The 11,501-nt window shown below is 36.2% G+C and overlaps 1 protein-coding gene and 1 non-coding gene across 2 annotated transcripts; both read left to right on the top strand.

Moving 5' to 3' along the window:
- Positions 1-1,770: 1,770 nt before the first annotated feature.
- On the top strand, positions 1,771-10,427 carry LOC110691858 (heterogeneous nuclear ribonucleoprotein 1-like). The gene is made up of 5 exons (XM_021868825.1): positions 1,771-2,343; positions 2,492-2,621; positions 2,878-3,103; positions 3,325-4,525; positions 9,795-10,427. Exons 3-5 carry the CDS (start codon positions 2,882-2,884, stop codon positions 9,806-9,808), a joined length of 1,437 nt encoding a protein of 478 aa, XP_021724517.1. The 5' UTR covers positions 1,771-2,343; positions 2,492-2,621; positions 2,878-2,881; the 3' UTR covers positions 9,809-10,427.
- Positions 10,428-11,420: 993 nt separating this feature from the next.
- On the top strand, positions 11,421-11,501 carry TRNAL-CAG. The gene has a single exon. It is a non-coding gene; the product is annotated as a tRNA-Leu (tRNA).

Genomic DNA, 11,501 nt, shown 5'->3' on the forward strand with positions numbered 1-11,501 from the left:
ATGAGACCTTTAGTCATGTCGTAAAGCCGGCTATCATTCGTATTGTTTTGAGCATTGCTATGGGCAGAGATTGGCCAATTCATCAGTTAGATGTTAAAAATGCGTTTCTTCATGGTGACCTCAAAGAGACCGTGTTTATGCATCAATCTCCGGGATTTGTAAATCCTAATGCTCTTACTTATGTTTGTCGGCTCCGCAAATCTCTCTATGGCCTTAAACAGGCTCCTCGGGCTTGGTATCAACGGTTTGCTAATTATCTCTTGCAGATTGGTTTTGTGTGCAGCAAAAGTGATAAATACCTCTTTATTTTGCGACATGGTGCTAATGTTGCATATCTCTTGCTTTATGTTAATGACATTGTTCTTACAACTTCCTCAGAAAATATCAAGGGTGATATTATTGCTCTTCTTAAGTCCAAATTCTCCATGTTTGACTTGGGAAACCTGAGTTATTTTTTGGGAATTTCTGTAAGCCGAACGAAGCATTTTATGTTTCTCGGTCAGAGTAAGTATGCTGAGGAAATTATTCACACGGCAAAGATGGACAGTTGCAAACCGATTGTTACACTTGTCGACACTAAGTTGAAACTTGGGCCTCACGATGGTGAGCCAATGAAGGATCCCTCTCTTTACAGGAGCCTTGCAGGTGCACTCTAGTACCTCACTTTCACCAGACCTAACATTGCTTATGCCGTTCAGCAGGTTTGTTTATTCATGCATGCTCCTAGGGAACCTTACTTTAACGCTCTTAAGCATATGATCGGATATATCAGAGACAATTTGGATCATTGCCTACATTTATACCGTTCTGCTCCTACGAGACTTATTTCTTACACAGATGCCGATTGGGGGGGCTGCCCGGACACACGGCGCTCCACTTCAGAGTATTGTGTTTATTTGGGTGATAATATTGTCTCGTGGTCTGCGAAACGACATGCTACTTTGTCCCGATCCAGTGCCGAAGAAGAATATAGAGGTCTCGCTAATGTTGTTGCCGAAATCTATTGGCTCCGGAATCTTCTTCTTAAGCTACATTGTCCTATCCAACGGGCATCCTAGGTTTAATGTGATAATATTTCTGTCGTATACTTATCTTGCAATTCGGTACAACACCAACGTACCAAGCACATTGAGATGGACATTCATTTTGTACGCGATAAGGTCGCTCTTGGTCACATCAAGGTCTTACATGTTCCTTCTTCATATCAGTACGTAGATATTTTCACAAAAGGTTTACCACGACAACTATTTTTAGACTGACAGTCTAAGCGTTCGACCTCCTCCCGTTTCGACTGCGGGGGTGTGATAGATAATAGGTTAATATTATCTTGTTAATATTCTATAACGATATATTTGGTGTAATTTTAGGACTCTCATAATTAGGTTTGTAAATACCTATATATATTGAATGAATGAGAAGTCTCCACTCAAGGAGAATTACACTATTCTACACTCATGCTATGTGGGAATTTACATTTTCCTTGGAAATTTCTAACCAAAACAACATATTTTGGTTATTGCCTAAGAATTTCCATTTTCAAAGGAAAATATCTTCCAACCAAACAAGCACTAATTTCGAAACCTAAATCCTTATGCAAAGAAAGAGGGCCAATGCAAATAAATGGGCCAAAAAACGGATGAGGAAAAAACCAAGCAAAGAAATGGGCTAAAACAATAGGGATGATTGTGATGGAGCAACATAAGAGAAGGTGTAATGTGTACTATAACAATGGTATGAAATTGCCCATAAGTATATAAGTAGAAGAATGGGAGGACAAGCAATCTTCCCCCATTATCAGATCGAACGTCCCATTTTTCACATCATCTCTATTTCTCTCTCCTCTCTCTTCCTCCTTCTTCTTCTTTCGTCCTGTACTAAATCATTTCTCTTTTTTTTTTTTTTAAATTTCTTTTAAATACGCATTTTCACCTCAAAAACTTCAAAAAAAAACCTCCCCAAAATATATATTTTCACTCACCATTTTTCATTTTCCTACACACAAAATATCCATATTTTTGTCTGTTTTATTTTTATTTTTATTTTTATTTATTTTGGTTGGCTGTAAAACGCTTCAATCGTCAGTCCAATCTTAATATAAAATTTTTAATTTTAATTAAATTAATAAAAATAGTTGTAGACATTTTTAGCTAAATTTGAATCAAAATTATTATTTGACTTAAAATTGGAAAAAAAAAAAAAATTTATAAAAAGGGGACTCCATTTTTTATTTTGTTTGGAGGTTTGTATTGAGGAAGATATGCTTAACATGTCCTCAATCTTTCCTCTCATCAGATCTTAGCCTTATTTTTCTCTCAAATTCCGCATCCGGGTCATCTTCAATCGGTGGGTAATTTAATTTAATATGATTTAATTTAATTTAATCTATGTTCATAATTTTAATATGGGTATTTGATCTTTGTTGAGCTAGCTGTTTTTCTTGATCTGGGATTTTTTTTAATATTATTGAAATGTAATGATCGGTAATTTTCAGGGTATTATTTCATAATTCTGGATTTTATTGATCGAATGAAGGATCCGATGCTTTTTGATTGAATCCGAGAACATACCATTTTGTAATTCGGCATTGTAATTTTGTTTGGGTTTGTGATTCCTTAGGCCAGGTATGGTTCAATTGCATTTCCTTTCATTTGCGTAGTAGAATTGAATTTGATCAATGATAAATGTTGATTATTTGAGTTTCGCAACTATGGCTAGTTGCGGATTATAGCTGAATTCTATGGAAATGTATTGGATCCACGACGAAAGTGTGCTTAATCTTTTTAGAAAGTTTTGTGTTTGTGTTGGATTGACTTGTTAGCTGTTTGAGTTTGAAAATTATGTGAGGTTTAATGAAAATATTCTATATTTGGTTTGTAGAAATATGCAATCCGACCTTGGTAAGCTATTTATTGGTGGAATCTCGTGGGAGACGAATGAGGAACGTCTTAGGGATTATTTTAGCACCTTTGGGGAGGTGATAGAAGCTGTGATCATGAAGGATCGGACCAGTGGCCGTGCTCGGGGCTTTGGTTTCATTGTCTTTTCAGACCCAGCTGTTGCGGATAGAGTTGTTCAGGAGAAGCACAACATTGATGGAAGGATGGTAATCAACTGGCATATACTTTGAGCTTTCTATATATTTTATTTTTGTTGTTTTTTTCATAAATTTTGCATTTAGAATTTGTGTTTTGATGTGGAGGCTAGCTTCTGAAGCTTCCAAGGTTTGATTTTGTCGGTTAATATCGTGTTTGGATGAATGCTGAAAGGTTTGCATATATGTGTAGTCCTGTGCTTTCATGCTGATTTTGGTTTTCCGTACTTTAGGTTGAGGCAAAGAAGGCTGTTCCTAGAGATGATCAAAACATTCTAAGTAGAACTAGTGGCAGTGCACATGGTTCTCCAGGTCTAAGCCGCACTAGGAAGATTTTTGTTGGAGGCTTGGCTTCCACTGTTACCGAGAGTGATTTTAAAATTTACTTTGAGCAGTTTGGTACAATTACAGATGTTGTCGTGATGTACGATCATAATACACAGAGGCCAAGAGGTTTTGGGTTCATTACTTATGATTCAGAGGAAGCAGTGGATAGGGTTTTAATCAAAACATTCCACGAACTAAATGGTAAAATGGTTGAGGTCAAGCGTGCTGTCCCCAAAGAGTTATCACCTGGTCCTAGTCGTAGTTCAATTGGTGGTTATAATTATGGTCTAAACAGGGTCAACAACTTCCTAAATGGCTACACTCAAGGATACAATCCAAGTGCACTCGGAGGTTATGGAGTAAGAATGGATGGCAGATTCAATGCAATTGCAAGTGGACGAAGTGGGTTCCCTCCATTTGGTTCTGGTTATGAAATGGGTATGAATTTTGAGCCAAGTCTAAATGCTAATTATGGTGGAAACGCTAACTTCGGTAGCAGTCTCAGCTACGGACGTGGTGTGAACCCCTACTTTATGGGCAGCTCAAATAGGTTTGATAGTCCGGTTGGCTATGATGGTGGAAATGGTGGAAGCTCATCCCTGTTTAGCTCATCTAGAAATCTGTGGGGAAATGGGGGACTCAATTATAGCTCAAACTCTTCTACATCCGCTGCTTTTAATGGGTCTGGGTCAGGGACTGGTAATGTTGGAGGATCCTTTGGAAGTGGCAATGTGAACTGGGGTTCCTCACAAGTGTCTGGCCAGGGTGGGGGGAATGCTGTTGGCAGTGGGAATCTGAATTATGTTGGGGCTGATACCAGTTATAATTTGAGTGGTGGAGGCTATGGAAGAAACACTGGAAATAATGTAGCCCCAACATCATCATCTTATGCATCATCAAATGGTGGTGGGTATGATGGGGCATTTACAGACTTGTATGGCAGTAGCTCGATCTATGGAGACTCTCCTTGGAGAGCATCAACTCCTGAGAGAGATGGTTCTAGCTCTTTTAGTTATGGGCTCGGGAATGCCGGTCCAGATGTATCTGCTAAAGGGTCTGCTGGTTTTGTGGGCGGATATAGTGTTAATAAGAGACAACCAAACAGAGGTAAGATTTTATGATAAATGTTTTTCTTTTTTTATCCCTTTTTTCAGCCGCATTAGAGCCATCGGTGAACTACTCACCTAAAGAACTTTACCCTCTGAAAGTGGTATGAGTTCATACAACTGAAATATCTTGTCAATAAAAGAAAACATGAATAAGAGAATTTATAAACTCGCACATTAGAAGTTGATTATCGATGGAGTATTTAATGCCCCATCATGTAAGAACATATCTTTTTGTGCTCACTTCGTGTCTCTTCCTTATCGGCCGTGAATCTGATACCCTCTAAAAAGTACTTGGTGTGTATAGTTAAAATTTTATTTTCCTTTTTTGTTAGTCAAATTGCTGTACTTTCTAAAACTAGAACATGACCTTGTAATTATATCAATCTAGATTTTGAAATCAATATGGAGTAGAACTTTGCGGTAGTTGGTGCCCGTATATTTCTTTAATATAACCAGACTAATTTGTCTCATTTCAGTGCACTATGATTTTGATGCGAGCGTCGATTGTTAGAAGTTAGTTATCGACGGCTCTTCCTGAAACTATTTACCAAGAAAGTGCTTAATTTTGCTTAGTTTTGCACCTTGGCTATGCTTCTGTGTATAATTAACATTATAACATAGCCTATCCACTAGGCATCAATCGGCTATAGACATAAGGTTGAGTACTTGAGTGTTTATTTATTTAAACTAAATTAAATTGATGAAACTTTGTTATTGTCAAACTTATTTTTTCTTTTCAAATTATCTCAAATTTGGATGCAGAAGGATGATGATTTGGTTCTAGCTGCATCTGATAATCTGAGTGGACAGTTTTGATAAGTTTGTCTTATATTACTTTTTCTATTTCGGACTCAGATCCTTTTCTATGTCGGACTCACATGGAAGTGTGGTTCTGAATTTCTGATAATCCTCATCATGCTAAAATAGATACGAAGTATAACATATCTTTCATGTTTTTTTTTTTTTTCCTTCTAGAAACTTACTTCATAGTTAAATTAAGAAAAGATCTATTACAGTCCTTTTATCTTCTTGTTGAAGGTCTGGGTAAGGGTTGGTGAGTGTTGTGCTATGATACAGATGTAGAAAACACTGATTAGTTCTCATATATCCACGTCATCCCATTCTTGACAAGGTACAATATGTGATGAACTTATGAAAGACCCTTTTCTGTGCCGCTAAAAGTATAGAGTTTGATCATATTGCTAAGGGGTCATCTACCTATTATCAGGGATTAAGGATTTCTCACCCAGCATCTAATTAAATAGCATTTAGAAACCCCCCCCCCCCTCCTCTCTCTCTCTCTCTCTCCACACAATAGCAAATGTAAATATTGAAGACCTACATTTAAAACAATTTCTTTGTCAACACTTGGCTGTGCTCTAGTTTCTACCTGTTTCTTCCTGTCAGTAGCTCTCTATCAAGAACTCGTTATATTCTGTAAAACTTTTTCATGAGTGTTGGAGACTGGTGAGTGAAAGACCTGACTGCATCCTAAACATTGGTGAGTAGAAGTGTCAAAACACTTTAAGTAGTGATGGTTTAGGATATGGTCCAAGTTAGGTTGATTGTTCAAACTACCCAAATGAGATGTTATTTAATGCCATATATTGATTTTGGAGCTTTGCTGATTCTCTGCTGGTATTGGTGGATGGATTTGCACATGGTAAGGCTTAAAGTGGGAAAAGTGAAATTTACTTAGAGGTGCACTTGGTATTTTCTTTTATATGAATTATGTAATATTATGCCAAGCTCAAATTGAGAATTTGTAAATTGTTTTTCTGTTTGGTTCAAGCATCAACTGATGTGTATTTGCTGCTTTGCCTCTCTGCAATTTGTGTGAAATTGCCTGCTGTGGGCCCACATACGTGTCATGCATTAGGTTGATCTACAGACGGACTTTGTTGTTTGGGTTGCACTTTGTAATGGCCAAAGGTGGATATGTTTCAAAGAATAAACTTACATAGGTGCTCAATCAATTTTTAGTTGAGCTGATTGATTCATTGTCCTTTGGCCTTTATTTATTATTAATAGGGGGGCAATGTATTAAGAAGAAAGAAAAAAGTTTTACCAAAGAGGACAGAGTTTTGTAGAGTTGAGTACTAATAAGTGGCTTGCCAGTTTTGCTTGCTTAACATTATGATATCTATGACAACCTCCACAAAGTGGCACCAAAGGAAGGATTCATTAAGTGCAAACCACTAAATCTTGCACATTTGATGATTACCATCAACACAAAACTCAAAGAATAACTAGGCATGCCAATCTCCAAAGGAATTTCCTATCCTTATTCTTCCAAAACCTACATATGTTGTAGGTGTGCCAAAATAGACAGCGAGGCAACCCATTCAATGTGATGATTTTTTTTTGGTAAGGCTTTTACTAATGTGCTGCTTTCTTTATATAAATATTGTGTCGTGATAATTATTTACTTATAAAATTGGACCAACACAAGCTAAGCTAACCATTAGGACACAATACCACATCGTTAGGCACTAAAACAGAACTTTCTCTTGTTGTAGCCATGCTGGATGAACTTGGATTCATCTTGGATGGTCTCTGATTTGTATCACCCTCCTCTTCTTGAAAATAATTCTCCCTCAAATGCTTATCAACAAGATTAAGAATCAAGCCACCAAGGCACCAACTGCAAATGAAGCACTTACACCATCAACAAGTGTAGCATTTATTCCATAGATATGGTGTTATCAATGACCATTTCTAGAATACTCTACACACATGACACGCACATTAAGACAACACCTATATCCTATTTATACTTGTCTAAGGTCAGCTAACTTATGCTTGGAAAGCTGGTTCACAAATTAGTTCACAAGCACATATATATCTTATTTCCTTTTGAAATAGGGCTTTCTAGATTCAACTTTGTTGAGTGTTTACTATGCTTATCAAAGTCGGGGTGGTGAAAGTGTGGGCTCAAGTATCCCAAACCAGTCATAGTGTGAGTCTCTTCTTAGAATGATATCCTAAAGTACAATGTGTTCCAGAGGACCAGAACTACTTATGTGACCCAGATGTACTTGGCATTATATAATGCTGCCTGGGAATACCGCATAATGGAATCTAATATATGTAAGAGGACTTTAGAAAAGACACCCAACAAAAGAAGCAAACTCCTTGAGGGCACAAAATCAAAGTTTAATTATCTAAACTACAGGATCTACCGATCTACCTAATTTAACTTCAACCCTAGCCTAGGAGTGCCCCATAATGGACTATTGGACTCAATTGGAGAAAGTTGCTTAATTCAGAATGCTTCATTATATTACTTTCCTGAAAGGGTTTAACAGTGTCTAACAGAAGCAAACTCTGTACTATTGTAAGGAAAGGCTATGTACATCTAACCCCCTTTACCATTAACACTGCATAAGACAAGCGCACCTTTAGAGGCATTGGGAATGTCAATCAATTTTTTTTTTGGGTTGTTGAGTTAGTTATTTGGTGATCAATAATGCCAGAGTTGGTTTTGTGATTATGGATCATGGAGCAATTCTGATTTGTGGTTCATACTTGGCAGATGTTATGGCTAGATAATTGTGAACTTGTATGTTCTTTTTACTTGTCAAATCATCCTAGTTTAAATCTGGAGACATTTCTCATATCAAGGGTTATATAACGTGTAGCTACTATCTTAAGCTAAAGTAGAGTTTTTTTTTTGAAAACGTACACTATGTACATTGATCTGATATCAGTGCTGGAATAAAAAGTGTTTTTTTCAGGCAGTCACTATTCATCAGAAAACGTACGCTATGTACATTGATCTGATATCAGTGCTGGAATAAAAAGTGTTTTTTCAGGCAGTCACTATTCATCAGTGCTCTCTATCTTGGCCGTAGCAGATACTGATGAACAGACTGTTTTATTGATGGAAAGTGGATTTTCTGAGCCAAGGACTGTTGATGTGCTCTATGTTTACATGAAAAGAAGTAAAGAACACTTGAGATGACTGAGTAAAATAATTTAGCTGAGGAACAGAATATAGTGTTTTGTTGATGGAAGAGGACTTGCTACTCTTTCATTGGCAAAACCTGAGTATTGCAAGAGCGTGATTACGAGTCTTTTATTATGTGATATAAGAATTAGATAAAATTGTTGGAAGCATGCTGACTGGACTATGGTAGAATGTTTTTATTCAGAAGATCCTTGTGCTGTATTCTTTTGGCTAAACTTATTTGGAGGTGAGGATTTAGGTATAGTTTTGAGAAGAAAAACCTCTATTAACATGGTGCACCATAAAGCCCCTTAATGCTATTAATTGTTATCTTTTAACAGAGTGGGTAATGTGTTTATTTAACAAACACATTGTGGTACTCCATACAGCAGCTGCTGATAAGCTCTTATATGTTCCAGTTTGTATTTTAACATTGCTTAATGTGAAACCCTATAATTTTATTCATTCTCCGAACTTACTTTGAAGCCCTGGTTACATTGAACTCTTATTGCTGACATTTTTACAAATAAATTAATGATTAGTATGGGTAGAAAAAGTTGTTAAATGGTAAACAACTTGTTGAGTTGTTGTAGGACATGATGACATGATGTAGTTGCATATTGTTGCATCATTGGCATTGGAACAGTCTGTCTTTCTGGATACATAACATGTATCCACTAACTGAAATCGAAGAGCTCTTGCTTACTAATGCTGCAGTTCTATTTCTTCTTCTAATAGTTATACCCTAGCCAAACTCTTTCTTGGCTCCAGAAACCTGTTCCTATGATATTCAGATTTCAATACTTACAGGCAGTTGTACTGTAGGATCTCTCATGAATTCCAAAAGGGAATGCCGTAGGCTAGTAGCGTTTGAAACATATGGATCACTAACTAGATTAATGAGTTGTATTTTATGTTCGTATGGCTTCCTTTTTCATGACCGAAATTGACCTGAGTAAAGCATACTTCAAAATTTTACTTGTGTCTGGTTTCTGTATCAAAAGTGCTTTTAATTTGTGTGTGTGTGTGTGTGTTGGAGGGGTGGGGGTGGTTACTAAGTTCAAGGCTCCTAGGTCATCTTATTAAGATTAAGCTTAAACAACTTTTGATGACTTACTTTGATCTAACTTGAATAATTAATCATGTTTCAGAATTGCTTATACTTAATTTTTTTGGTAATATATGTTTCTTTAAGCTTAACAATCATTAATAGTGATTCTCTCAAACATTTGTCGAATTATTCTGATCTCATGTAATTCAATCCCAGAAAGGTGATGCTCCATATCAACTCTGATTTGTTTTGCTTCTTCATTGACAGGACTTCCTAGCTAGGAGGCTAAATATCAGGAAATTATTGTAGATGGAGCAATCTGGCAATGCAGATGAAAGGTGACTAAATATAGTCCAGTTTAAATTCTGAAAGTTAATTTACATAGAACTGACTGGAGTGCCTGTTCTGAAGATTACGTAGCAATAGGGAAGTTGTAAGGGATTTTGTTTTTGTGGCTTGAGTATTTTGAGTCATCATTCTAGGGTTTTTGAGTGAGGTGTAAAATCAGATTGCGGGATATAGTCAAATTGTATCATTCATCTCTGGGAGGTGTTGGGATACATGGTAAAGGATAGATAAGCCCCCCCTTTTTTCTCTTTTCCTTTTCCAATTTTACCATCATTTTTCTTTTTTTTTTTTTTTTTTTTTTTGTTTTCCATATATTTTGTTATGTGCTGTAATAGTTATGACAAAGCGCGGGTTCTTGTCAAGTACATTTTCATTTTTCTTTTGGATTGTATGGGGGCTTCTTGTTGATTTACTAGCGTGGAACTATTGAAGGAACCCAACTAGGGTTCTCATGAATAAGGTTCTTTTTATATTTTTCTGATCCTCATTCACTGTAGAAACTTTATGAGGCTGCTGAACTTAATTGTTATTACGATATGACTTGATGAATAATTCTCATTGTTTTTCTCATCTCTTAATAGCAATGGATGAGAACTTGATTTTGCAATGTTTGTATTTTCTGTCTCATAATATCGGCAACCCTAAAGTTTACATGCAAGTTTAGGTGGTAGTTGAGCATGAAACAGTCTCTTAGTTCCCATCGACTGTAATGTAAGCTAACTTGCATCAGGCTCTGTAACAGCTAGACATTTGAAGAAGATGCTAACCGTTGGACTGGTTCTATGCTTCTATAATTATTGATGATGCTTAATTTCTTCCATTTGATCAGTTGTTAACTTGTTATGATCTTAAAATGAGAGTATTTTCATTTGTCAAAGTGTACAATGGACCTTCAAGGAATCAGGTAAAATGGTAAATCCTCCCTTAAAGTTAGGTGAACTGTCTTGTGAAAAGTGATGAGCTGGTGATTATAGTCAAAGATTTATACTTAGTTTATACATAGTGTTGACATTTTGTGAAATTATTGGCATATGAGTTTAGAGAGATTGTGAATGAAGATTTGTTAGGGACAGTCCTCACAGAAGTAAAACCACTCAAAAGAATGTAGAATCAAAATTACAAAATTCGAAGTATTATGACATAAATAATGGAGTACCACTCCCTTGGAGATGACTACGAACTACTTAAGAACCACATTTTGGGGTAGAATTACGTTCTTGGATATCTCCATACAAATAGATTTTCAAACTTGAAAATGTTAGTTGATTTTGAATAAAAAAACTTGCCTTAATTTGCAATCAAGCCTACTTGAATGACGAAAAATTAATAGTCAGTACAAGTAACATTAGGCATTAGCTTTGGTTAATTATTTCAAAAAGATCAATCCAAATGGGATTAATCTTAAAGATATTTATGTGCCTGAGAAGGAAAAAAAAAAAAAAAAAAAAAATAGATAATTTTTGGCGGTAAAAGATTTCGAATTCTGGAGAACGTCATAAAAAAATAAAGTACATATATGATAAACTCAGCTAAACATAACAAAAAGTCAAGATGGCCGAGTTGGTCTAAGGCGCCAGTTTCAGGTACTGGTCCGAAAGGGCATGGGTTCGAATCCCATTCTTGACA

Source organism: Chenopodium quinoa, unplaced genomic scaffold (genome assembly GCF_001683475.1).
Source record: "Chenopodium quinoa cultivar QQ74 unplaced genomic scaffold, ASM168347v1, whole genome shotgun sequence".
Lineage (NCBI taxonomy): Eukaryota > Viridiplantae > Streptophyta > Magnoliopsida > Caryophyllales > Amaranthaceae > Chenopodium > Chenopodium quinoa.